The following is a 13,346-nucleotide window of genomic DNA, read 5'->3' on the forward strand; positions in this document are numbered from 1 at the left end:
GAGGAGAGGATATATTCCCTCTATATTATATTATAATAAGTGGACGATGATACACTCTACAACAGCGTGGCGTCAGGGTGAAAAATGCGCGGAGCGGTGTTAAGTTAATTATACATTTTCTCGCGACTACCTGCACCGACAACGAGTCTAACGAGTTTACTCTCGTGTCGTCATCGACGCGGAGTGGCTCTCTCCTTTTAGACCGAGGCCAGGGGAGGAGGAAGAAAGGCGCAAAACGTCGTTATTTTTAGAGCATCGACCTATCCTACGAGCACATTTCGCGCGCGGAGGAATCGCCGTTCGCGAATCGCCGTGCTTGGTCGCACAATAGCAGCGGCGGGAGGTCGGTTCGTGCGGCGCCAACCGAATGGCTTCCGGCTTTTGATGAAATGTAACGAGCCGCAAGTACGGAGAGCGAACGATGAGCGCGCGTTACGGTTATTTGCCTATTTATAAAGCTGTGCCATATATTTTTACTCTCATTATTTTCACACCCTCCCGTTAATATCGCGATTAAAACATTATATACCGGTTAATTATGAAAGGGACAAGTGCGTGTTGTTCTCTCGCGTGTGTGTTCTCTCTGCTTAAATAACACATCGCTTTATTAATAAACTGTATACGCGCTAGATTGATCGGCGCGATACCGCATGTATCCTTGCCATGTGTGTGTGTAAACGTTTCACAGTTCACCAATTCTTTTTTCGACGCAAATATCATCTCTCGGCGGCGCACACGAACGAAACCTTGGCCGAATTATCGATCGCCGAACCATGTGTCTATGTATAAAGACAGCGCATAGAGAACCATTTCTGTCATCTTCCGCCGATGGACCGGTGCTTCTCTAATATCCTCTCTAGTCGTTTCCCGGCGCGAATTACGAAAGCTTGAAAATTTTACGACACGCGCACATTCGATGTCCGATCGGGGTTTACGGACCCCTTTACGCGCGGCTTTTATCATCCGCATGAAATATACGATTTTAATACGTTTCCTCCTCTGTTGACCGTCGTTGTATCGCTCATTCCTGCACGGGCATAACTGCACGGTTGCTTGCCTCTCTTTTGCCTCGTGTCAATCTCCGCAGCCGGTTTAGCAGCCGAAGACTTTTGCAACAAAGTGCCGATTGCGCAAAAGACGCACAAGTTTTACGCCGTGGAAGAAACGACGCGAGAAAAGATAGCCGCCGCGCGAATAAAAATTCTCTTACGATCGTTTCGTTCCTCGCCGAAATTGTAAAAAGTCTCCGTCTTCTATATAGGATATTTCATTTCGTTAATTTAATCTTAATTTGTAACTCGATTCAAATTCAATTATCTTGTACATTTCTCTAATATTAATCCTCTTTACGAAGGCACAATTCGAACCAGTTTTATATCAAGCAGCTTCACCGTTTGATTTCGTTTCGTCGATCGATTTTTCTTGCGTCCAATTTCATATATCGTACCGGTCATCTCTTTTTATATACGTGTGTGTGTCTGTGTGTGTGGCGCAGCATTCCCTACTTTTTTTTTTTTTTTTTTTTTTTTAACAACTGGTATCCGTACCGACTCGCTTGGCTCGCAGCCGGTTTTGCCGAGAATACAATGTAGCACTGCCACATGCCATACGATCTCGGTTTAACGTTTATAATCTCCACGGCTCGTCGCCTCGGACCACTCGTTTTTTACCATTGTCTAATTTACGCGCAATTTTCCAGTTCGACGTACCATGTACCATAGGAATGACCGCGAAAGGATGATTGAAGGGGAAAACGCCCCGTTTTCGACGGACACCTTACGTCACCCCCTTATACCTTTACCGCAATTACTATGCTTGCAAATTCAATTTAGCTGTACAATTTACTTAGCCGCGGAAACGAACAGAGAGGGAGAAGACAATGCAGAGTCCTCTCTCCAGTCTCGAGATACCCTGTCTCGGTCGAGTATTTACCCGTCCCACGCAAAGTGGCGCAGGACAGGGTGAGAGAGAGAGAGAGAGAGAAGTGGGAGAGAAGCTATTGCGCGACTCGAGAGCATCTCGTTATGTCTGAGTCGGCCGGCTTTTATCGGGAATACAAAGTAGCAATCAATCGGAGCCGAGAATTGCCGGCGCGCCGCGACTATATCGTCAAGTACCATCGAGTTGAGAACGGGTCGAGGAATGCCATGAGGTAGCATCTCGTTCGCGCGCGCACGCATAGAGAGAGAGAGAGAGAGAGAGAGGACACACACACCCATATACACACGCACAAAACGTCCGACAGTCGAGTTCGTGCGTAAAGGGTGTAGAAGCGCTTCGGCCTTTAGGTGAATGGCTAGCAACCTTGAGGAGAGTATTCGGAATGCGCCGTTCACTGCAACTTCTTAAATAGGCTACACCCAGGAGCGACGTTAAGAAGATCCCCGACCGAGAATATCCTTTGTATCGCGCTCGATCGTGTGCGATGATACACACACATATGTACGTGTTGCCACCTTGCGAGTTTCAGCGAAATATGATCGATAATGTTTTTCGCTGATTCGCGTACTCGGTTCGAAAGCGCGGCATTCGAATGTCGGACGGAAAAAAAATGTACATTCGGACGTATTATTAATCGTCGTCGATTAGTTCGGGCTGGCTAGTTTGACGCTCGACGGTCAAATTTTCCGGTAATATTTAAGAGCCGTATATCGTTTCGCTTACATAATTAATCTTACGGTTCAACGCTCTCGCGATAAACACACAATTAGCGTCGTCCGTATTTGCGCACTTATGTCGCGTTTAACCACCTCTCTACTTGTAAAAGAGCTTATGTACTCGCCAACTCAAAGTAATCATTACGGCAAAATTATTCGTAATTGATAGCCGACCGCGATAGCGAGCTATATTCGTGTTGTTTTTTTTTCCCCTGCACTAAGGTGACTTTACATATGCATATACGAGGCCTAATTACGGGCAAGAAAGATAACGCACGCACTAGGAATATCGTGCAAAGTTTAAGCCACATTTGTGTGCGACGACGTAGTTTTTTTTCCTTCGTCATGCTCGTAGCGTAATTTAAAAAAGGTTCTTCGAGAAAATGAAATCATTTTCTCTCCTCCTCTCGTTTCGTACTACGACTCGGTGAGCTCGATATACAAGGTCGAATTGAGGGGATTTGCAGCGATTCACGTTGTCGTTCCGCCACGATGCTCCCCGCGACGCGTCTATGCGTTGTTTATATACGCAGTCTACGACGTAGATAGTACGCTCGCCCGTACGCGTACACCGCAACGCTCGCGCGCAATTCGTTATGAATGAAGCCTTCGCATCTCGTGTGCGTCGTCTCGCCTTGCCTCGCCTCGCCTCGCTTCGCTTCGTCTCGCTTGGCCGACGTCGACTCGACTCGACTGCCTCGCTGATTAGTCCCGACGCGGCGCAACGGGACGCTACACCTTCGCTCCGGACGCTTCACGACCGAATAATTATCGCAATTCGGCCTAATTAATCATGATTCGTATCATCATTGATATATTCGACGGGTCGCGAATCCCGACACGTCGGAAATACATCGGAAGTTGTAAGGTATAGAGATACATTCGATCAGCTGTTTAAATCACTTTCGGAGCATTTAACGTTTAAATTGTTCTATAATTTAAATGAAAGCAAAAAATACAAACCTATAACATAATTTCTATAAAAGGAAAAGAGATACGTCTAATAACCATAATAATCGATAATTATTCGATGTACATGAGTAAATTTATTTTGTATACTCGTATATTTTTATATTATTCTTTACCTTATACACATACAATAATGAATAAATATAATTCTCTGAGAGGTTATAATCACAATAACCGTAATCAAATGCTTGTTAGACTATAAGATGCGACAAGAGAATAATAATTTTGATATATGAAGCTTGATACAAAAGAAACATAGATTGTTATGTCGCATAATTGCACTATACGTGAGTTTCAACATATAATTTTACAAAATATTGATAATGTTACATTTATTAGCGAAAATATCAATGGAAGCGGAAAGTTCAGCATAATAGAATGATAAAACAAGACGAATGGGAGGGACTTAACGATACTTTATCAAGTGTGACATGACACTTGTTTAAAACTTACACGACGAATGTGACAAATGTTTATTGGCGATAATAATGTCGCGACAACACCTGACGTTTGCATTTGAACGCGTTTGAACATATTTGTTGATCTTGCCAACGCATGTTGCCAAAGAATGCACGTTACGTCAGATCAGTGATGGTTTTACAAGTTTTCTGCAACATTGATAGACTGCGAAAGAGAATATCTCATTATAACATTCGTAATTTATGTATACTCTCGGATAAAGTAATTTGTGATTCAATTTTGCTCATCGCCGCTCCTAGTAGTTCACCGCAAGCGTTTGCACATGACGCTATTCTTAGCACGGTATGTAACATATTTTGCGAATAAACTGATGACGCGGACGTGCTACATTGGGAAAAAAGTAAATCGTATCGCGAGGCATGATTATTCGAAAATGAAAAAGAGAGAGAGAGAGAGAGAGAGAGAGAGAGAGAGAGAGAGAGAGAGAGAGAGAGAGAGAGAGAGAGATCTCACTTATCACGAGATTATTCCGAAGAGAGTTTCGAGAACTTAAGCGCGGCTTATCCCTCTATGATAAAGAAGCAATCCTGGATCTTAATAAAGCAATTCCGGTCTTAATAAAGCGGTCCCAACACGGCGGTGCGCTCGCTCGCGCGAATAATGATCTTCTCCTCCTCCTCCCGTTTGTTTCAACAGCATTGCAGCTGGCGGGTATTTTTAGCGTCTCTGTTGAAACGTTGAAATTGAGCACGTCGTCTCGACAATCTTCGGTTCCAACGACAATGCGACAATTAACGAAGACGAGGGACCACGGTTTTGACACACCGTTGACGGTGATCGCGTGCCAAACGCGCGGCTTGGGTCCTCCCTCCGGGAGAATCCGCGCATCAATTTCTCAATCTTTACTTCGTTGATAATCGACGCGAAGCGATCAATCAAGTCTGCGAGAGATATAATCATGTCCGTCTGAAATTTTTCTGCTCCGAAAAAAATCCGTGTTTTAAAGTGAAGGAGATGTAACAACTTTACAAAATGTATCTTGAACATTTTCCAAGATAGTTTGCGCGATATATCGTCGTCTTTGATGCGGAAAACAAATAAACAACTTTGTAAATGTATAAACATAAATGAACGAATATACAAATATATAAATTATAAATAAATAATCATCGCCAGAGAGATTCAAGATTGCGCTTATAGACCCAGGTTATTTGCATTTAAAAAAGTTTTTTTTTACAGCTAAAAAGAAATCAAGTTTCAAATCGTATTGAAAAACATTTTTATATAAGAAATTCTTTGAGAGTTCGCGTCTGACGCAAATACACCATTTCGCAAATAAGAAAATAAATAAATAAAAATGAGAGCGACTATATGTACACGCAGAATATGCAAGTGATTGAATTTGATGGAAATAAGAGATGCAATATGCGGTACGCTTTATTGACTTGGATTATATATGTATGTATCTGTTGCGTTATTAACTCCGGTCACGGAGTTATGATTTCGCCTTTCCTCTGTTGCAGTGTGCCAAAGTATAGACATAAGAAATAACGTGGATCAATTCTCGAAATTGGAGGGATGCCGGGTGGTCGAGGGCTTCGTACAAATTCTCCTCATCGACCGGGCGGAACAGTCGGCCTATGCCAACCTCACCTTTCCCGATCTGGTCGAGATCACAGGATACCTTATTTTATACAGGTACAGCTTTTTCTTGCTTTTTTTTAATCGCAAGTATTTAGAAGGATTGTCTATCCACGAGTTAAAAGCGGTTCGCGCGCGGTTCCTTCATCCGCTTAACTTCATCCTTATTCTTTTGCACACGCTCGTGTTTCCAGAGTAAACGGATTGAGGAGCGTCGGCCGCCTATTTCCCAACCTTGCGGTCATTCGCGGGCATTCTCTCTTCATTAACTACGCCCTCGTGGCATTCGAGATGATGCACCTTCAGGAAATCGGTCTTAACTCTCTGACCAACATCCTACGCGGATCCGTACGATTTGAGAAGAATCCGACGCTCTGTTACGTCGATACCATCGACTGGGACATCATCGCCAAAGCTGGCAAAGGGGAGCACGTCATATCGGTAAGCGTCATCGTCTTCTTCTTTTTATATCCATGACATAACACTTGAACTGGAACATAGAATTATTTTATATAGTGGGAAAAGAGTTCGACGACTCGAATAAATCGATTTAAAACCGGGAATGGCTTCTCTATTTTCGCTCAACCGCGTATCCGATTTTATTCTGTACTTTGCGCTATATATGTGAACGAGAATGTTCGACATCTAGCCGAGAGTCGAGACGCATATATAATATCCCGTTGTATTTAGATTTATTTCGAAGGGATTACATATTTTTCCGCTGCGATATTTCGATTCCGCGGACGAGAAGTAGATATAATATCGTTTTACGCGCGCGATTCGTTACGCTTCGCGGCGCGAAGATCTCTCTTGTCGGCGAATTGTTGAGGAACAAGAAATCCGAGAGGAAGTGGATGAGAATTGCTTCATTCACCTTACAACGCGTTGTGGAAGCGCGCGCGTTAATGAAGTCACGACGCGATGCTTCGCTATGAGAGCGATATAAACATACAGGGTGTCCCGTATAAAGACAGGCTATTTATCGTATTCCTCCGTTAAAAAATGAACGCTTATTTCCTTTAGGAAAATTGTCAGAAATGCATCCTTCTCGAGATATATCTCATTTTTTAATTTCATTTATCAATATAGTGCACTTGCTGTTTGCGTAAATTATTCTGCGTGCAAAAATTTTAGTAATTAAGTCTGGTATTTACATATTCATAAAATGAAACACTTTTATCACTTTTAATAAAGACTTTTATAATGAAGAAGTTTTAGCCGAGTCTGTATGAAACGAATTCTCTTAGAAAAGTACGGTTTCTGGCTCTCATGTAAATAAAAATTGTTGGAGTTTCTTTATTTCTTCTTATTTCTTGCATATTTCATGTTCAACTACCATGGAGTATTCTGCGAAGAATATTTCGATCTTTGATCTTTGAGGCACACAAGAATGGAAAATGTGAAATATCTCAACAATGCATTTCTGAAAACTTCGATAAAGGACTGTTTTTCGACAAAGAATACGATGATACCCTATCTATATCGAACACCTTGTATATTTTCCGAAGCGATTAAACCATTGTACTGTGCTGTAATAAGTGCCTTGTAACGAGTGTAATCAGATAATATGCGAATAGCATAATTTGATAAGAGTCTCCGATAAGAGTCGCCGATTGTTTCCGCGTTCAAATAATATTCATTTTATTCACCTTGTGCGAGTAGTTGTGAACAATTAAGAGTCCACGCGCTTTGGTTTTTGATTAATCCTCGTATACGCAGCGTTTTCTACGAGAAACGTATCATCGAAATAAACGTCGAGGGCCTGGGTCATCGAATACGAGCCTTTCGCAATGTGTTTTTCAACCTTCGTATCGACATTGCCGACATTGCGTAGAGTCTTGTTTTCTTTCTACGCACAGTTCCGACAGCGGAAGAATCGTTTAAGTTTTGCCTAAAAAAAAAAAAGAAAGAAAAAATTAAACGCATCTCGTTTTTCTTCTCGAGGGAGGGTGGGAGACTACATTTTATTCTGGTTCTTTCATCGTCACTCGAAATGGATCTCTATCGAAAGAGCTCGATCGCAGAAACAATGATGGCGCGAAAGTGGTTAGACTTCAATAATATATGCAAAGAAGGGGAGGAAGAGAAAGATAACATCTTCTCGATGAGGCATTCTTTAGCATTCCGGAATACTTTTCGGGAACTTGATGCAAGAATTTTAAAAGTTTATAGCTTCTGTAGCGACGCGAGGGAAGGATTCTTTGCTTTCGTAACGTTATTTTGAAACTTTTCGCAATTGCGTATCAAGTATGCGAGAAATGTCGGAAATAAACTAAATCTCGAGGGAAATCATCGTGGAAATTACGTGGGAATGCGCGAGTGATTGCTGTTAGTGAACTCGGCGTACTTTGTTTGCGCAGGGTAACAAGATAACGAACGGTTGTCCGGTGTGCGACAAGGGTTGCCCTCCAAGGCATACGAAACCCGACGAAACTCTGTGCTGGAATCATCAACACTGCCAACGAGGTAAATTATTATTTACGACCGACAATAAATGCTTTTCAATGTATTTTCACTGATCTCCATCGAATCAAATAGTAACGTTAAAATTTCTCCAGCCAATGATTCCTTCTTGGCAACTTAAAGCCTCTTGCACAATGCTAAGCGATATAGCGATAGGAATAGCGATAGCGATAGAATAGTATCTATTCTCTGTTCCTATATTGGAATATTTTCTATTCCACCAATAGAAACAGAGAATATATGTTATTCTATCGCTATCGCTATTCCTATCGCTATCGCTATTCCAATCGCTATCGCTTAGCATTGCGCAAGATGCTTAACTTGTAATTAATGAGAGATTAGATGTAAGTCCTGATTTAAAAAAAATGCGAAATGATTTATCTCCGCAGTATGCGAGCGAAAGTGCGGGGACAACGCTTGCGATATCAAGACGGGAGAGTGTTGTTATCCGTCCTGTCTGGGTGGCTGCACGGGACCAACGGTCAAGAATTGCATCGTCTGCAAGAACGTGATGATCGCCGGCAGCTGCGAGGACCATTGTCCCCCCGGCAACTACGAGTTCATGAATCGACGTTGCATCACCGAGCAGGAGTGCCGGCGTATGCCAAAACCACGCGAAGCTTTGGACATCGTCAAGCCGTATCCGTACAAGCCGTTCAACGGCACCTGCGTGATCGAATGTCCGGCCGGTTTCATGGAGAGCGACGAGAACGACAAGAATCTGTCCTGCCGGAAGTGCGAGGGTCCGTGTTTGAAGGAATGTTCCGGCGCGAACGTGGACAGCATCGCGTCGGCGCAAAAGTTGCGCGGGTGCACGCATATCGCGGGTAGTCTTGAGATACAGATACGCGGCGGCAAGAACATCGTGAAGGAGCTCGAGGACAATCTGAGCACGATCGAGGAGATAGACGGCTATCTGAAGGTCATACGTAGCTTCCCGCTGATATCCCTCAACTTTCTGAAGAATCTGCGCATAATACGCGGCAATACGCTCGAGAATAACAAGTACAGCCTCGCGGTGCTCGACAATCAGAATCTTCAGGAACTCTGGGATTGGAGCACGCATCCGAACATCACCATCCTGTCCTTGGCAGGCCCTCCCAAGGTCTTCTTTCATTTCAATCCGAAATTGTGCATGTACAAAATCGATATGCTGCGAGAAAAGGCGAAATTGGATAATTTTACCGAGCACGACGTGGCGATCAATAGCAACGGAGACAAGGTCGCGTGCAACGTCACCGAGTTGAAAACCAAGGTCACCAAGAAGACATCTAGGGGTGCCATTATTGAGTGGGAACCTTTTTTGCATCACGATTACCGGTCCCTCTTGGGTTACGTCGTTTACTTCATCGAAGCGCCATATCAAAACGTGACGATGTACGATGGTCGCGATGCTTGCGGCGGCGATGGTTGGCGAGTGGAGGACGTCTCCGCCGAAAGCGCAACGTCACAGTCCCATAACGGCACGCAGCAATCGTATTTGGCTCACATACTCACCCTACTGAAACCGTATACTCAATACGCTTACTACGTCAAGACTTACACCATAGCCACGGAGGAATCGGGCGCGCAGAGCAAGGTCATGTACTTTACAACACTGCCGGACGCGCCTAGCTCACCTAGAGCTCTGTCGATCTGGAGTAATTCCAGCAACGAGCTGGTTATGTCCTGGTTTCCGCCGCTTCATAAAAACGGAAATCTGACGCATTATCGGATCGTCGGCCGCTGGGAGCCCGACGACCCGAATTTCATCGATCAGAGAAACTACTGCGACGAACGTAATTCAAAACAGCTATTCAGTTTTTTTTCCCCCCCTCAATATAGTAATGTATCAGATAACAAATTCTCTAAAAAATCAAATATACAGTCTCAAAGTTAAATGATTAATAAATTTGTCAATATATTCTAATGGTAGATTAGAACAAGATAAAATACTTTATCTTTATAACATTGGTCGAAAACATTTTATTATCATACATTATATTAAAAAATACGTTTGCATAATTTTTCATTTCACACACACAAAATGTTATTTTCATCTAAATCTAATGCAAGCTTGACATCGTTGAGAGATTGAACAACCGATAAAATTTTATCTTTAGTTCAGTGAATGCGTAACAAAGTAATCTCGATAGTTCTTGTCGCGAATTGATTCTTGTAATGATACACTTTTGCTTTCACCGCAGATAAAAATTGAATTGAAATAAAAAACACAGCTAGAATAAACAGATTAGATAAATAGCGCCGATTGTTTTTCTTACACTTATGTATTAAGAGCGAGTCCGCTATTGTCTTCATGTTTAATATTTTTATTAATAAAATGTTTTTGGACCAATGTTTTACATTTTTAAAAAATTTCGACATTTCTACATAGTTCTACAACTTGATATCTTGTACTTATGAAAAAAAAAAAAGAACTACTATTACAATTATTATTTTTATTTTTCACAGCTATGTCGTTGCCCGAGAAGAAACCAATGTCCGTCATAGCAGAGGAAGAAAGGAAGCGTGCCGAGGAAGAGAAGGAATTGGTGAAATCACCCGAGACTACTTCGTGCAGCTGCGCAGATCGAGAAACGACGGATCAATCGATGCGTGAAAAGGAAGTTTCCAGTTCGATCGCCTTTGAGAACGCATTGCACAATCAAGTTTATGTAAAACGGATGAACGCGCGTAGAAGACGCGACGTAAAGAGCGAAATGTTGTTAACGGCGGAATTAGCCAAAGAGTCTAGCTACGATCAACAGGTAAGATCGACAAAATTCAACTTTATATTTACTCCCAAAATCTTCGCTTAAATTCATTGTTAGTTACATAAATAAATGTAAAAATATGAAGAAATAAATTATATATCTATCAAATTTATATCTGGTAAAAACATTTCGAAAACGATTATTATCATGTTTTATATCCCGCATAAACCGATTAAAAGTCAATAAAATTCGGTAGAGATATTAATGGGAAATAAATCGGCCGATAATAATTTATGGTTGGCTGCGTTTAATTACGTTGTACATTTTTGTGCACTAACCGAATACGATTTTTGCATGTTTTAGGATAAGGATAAGGAGAGCACTAACGATAAAATGGAAAATGGCACGTACATAATATTCGAGCGATTGATACCGAGTACAAATCTTAGTTTTGTGATGAAGAACCTGCGGCACTTTGCCGCGTACAATATCGAAGTTCAAGCTTGCAGAGAACGAGTTGGAAACGAGGACGAATCGAAGAGGAACAATTGCTCAACGAAAAGCATGAAAACTTACCGTACATTAGCTATGGAGAGCGCGGATAATATTCCACCAAACACTTTCAAGATGAGTATTTCTGGCGAGAACAACAGTCTTACTGTGGTTTCGTTGTACTGGGACGAGCCGCTTCAACCCAATGGCCTAATCGTCACGTACCAGATTGAGTACAAAAGATTAGATATAAAAAATGTAAGTAACACATAGTTTTATTATCAACTGAACAAAATTGCTGAAAATGCATTTCGATATATTTTGAAAGAGAGAGATGAGAAAATATAATTTATTTTGGATGGAAATTCCTAATTATAATTTACAAGATATTACTTATAAGCATATTTGCATATGCTGCCCCATTACACCTAAATGTAATCTCTTTTTCTGTATTGTGCAGATAAAAACAACAGTGGTGTGTATCACGAGACGCGATTTCACCAACGCGGGTAATTCGTACATCTTGAAAGATCTTCCTGCTGGAAATTACTCTGTGAAAGTTCGAGCTACCAGTTTAGCTGGATACGGCGCGTACACTGAAGTGAAATATTTTTATATAGAAGAATACGGCATGCTGAGTACATTCTGGATTTTCTTCTGGTCAATATCGAGCTTTGTTGGGATATTGAGTTTTCTGGTGTTATTTTACATATTTAAAAGAAGATCGATGCGGAATGTACAAAGTATGAAACTTATTGCGACGGTGAATCCGGAATACGTGAGCACTACTTACGTGCCGGACGAATGGGAAGTGCCCCGAAAGAAAATACAGTTATTACGTGAATTGGGGAACGGCTCTTTCGGCATGGTATACGAGGGATTGGCCAAAGAGGTCGTCAAAGGTACACCGGAAGTACGGTGCGCCGTGAAAACTGTAAACGAAAACGCAACAGACCGTGAACGGATAGAGTTCCTTAACGAAGCGTCCGTTATGAAGTAAGAGGGATTAATTGCTTCTTCAATTGAATGTATGTATTATTTTTTTTTTAACTCACATGATATTTTTCTCTGTCGAAGGGCTTTCAACACCCATCATGTGGTCAGATTGTTGGGTGTAGTGTCGCAAGGCCAGCCTACATTGGTAGTTATGGAATTGATGGTGAACGGTGATCTAAAGACATATTTAAGGAGCCATCGACCGGACGCTTGCGAAAACTCTAAACAACCACCGACATTGAGAGATATCTTGCAAATGGCAGTCGAAATTGCCGACGGCATGTCTTATCTCGCAGCGAAGAAATTTGTTCACAGAGATCTGGCCGCTCGTAATTGTATGGTAGCCGAAGATCTTACTGTGAAGATCGGTGACTTTGGCATGACGAGGGATATATATGAAACTGATTACTATAGAAAAGGATCCAAGGGACTCTTGCCCGTTAGATGGATGGCGCCGGAAAGTTTAAAAGACGGCGTATTCACCAGTTTTTCCGACGTTTGGAGCTACGGAGTTGTTCTATGGGAAATGGTGACGTTAGCTTCGCAGCCGTATCAAGGCTTGTCAAATGATCAGGTATGAGTATGAATCTTGTTAAAATAAAATTAATAAAATATTTTCATGCTTGTCAGATGCATTTCTCTAAATTATTCTAATGTTTTTTAGGTGCTGCGTTATGTAATTGAAGGAGGGGTTATGGAACGACCGGAAAATTGTCCCGATTCATTGTATAGTTTGATGAGACGTACCTGGAATCACAAAGCCACAAGAAGACCTACCTTTATAGATATCGATACGCTATTATTGCAAGAAGTTAATATAGAAGACTTTGAAAATGTTAGCTTTTATCACAGCCCAGATGGGATCGAAGCTCGAAATCAAAATAATTCGCATTCACCGCAAAATGAGTAAGAATAACATAATCTCGCAGAATTATTTAACAATTTGCTTAGCATGTTTTATTAAGTTTTGATATATAAATGTAAATCTATCTACAATATAATTTTATTAATTTTT

At 41.7% G+C, this 13,346-nt stretch overlaps 1 protein-coding gene across 3 annotated transcripts in view; it reads left to right on the forward strand.

The window, feature by feature from the left end:
• The window catches only part of Inr-2 (insulin-like receptor-like), a 48,476-nt gene that overhangs the window by 26,006 nt on the left and 9,124 nt on the right, over window positions 1-13,346 (forward strand). For 2 of the 3 annotated variants that reach the window (XM_083046507.1, XM_083046508.1), the window contains exons 3-11: window positions 5,570-5,744; window positions 5,882-6,128; window positions 8,048-8,153; window positions 8,540-9,928; window positions 10,602-10,897; window positions 11,207-11,593; window positions 11,796-12,331; window positions 12,413-12,905; window positions 12,996-13,237. In XM_083046507.1, coding sequence (XP_082902633.1) covers window positions 5,570-5,744; window positions 5,882-6,128; window positions 8,048-8,153; window positions 8,540-9,928; window positions 10,602-10,897; window positions 11,207-11,593; window positions 11,796-12,331; window positions 12,413-12,905; window positions 12,996-13,237 — 3,871 coding nt within the window. Of the gene's footprint in view, window positions 1-3,873; window positions 5,477-5,569; window positions 5,745-5,881; window positions 6,129-8,047; window positions 8,154-8,539; window positions 9,929-10,601; window positions 10,898-11,206; window positions 11,594-11,795; window positions 12,332-12,412; window positions 12,906-12,995; window positions 13,238-13,346 lie in introns of those variants that run through there. The other variant, XM_083046509.1, reaches the window with a different exon arrangement.

The sequence above is a fragment of the Prenolepis imparis genome, unplaced genomic scaffold (genome assembly GCF_030444845.1).
Source record: "Prenolepis imparis isolate NDT839.2.m4 unplaced genomic scaffold, iyPreImpa1.0 SCAF_9, whole genome shotgun sequence".
In the NCBI taxonomy this organism is placed as follows: domain Eukaryota; kingdom Metazoa; phylum Arthropoda; class Insecta; order Hymenoptera; family Formicidae; genus Prenolepis; species Prenolepis imparis.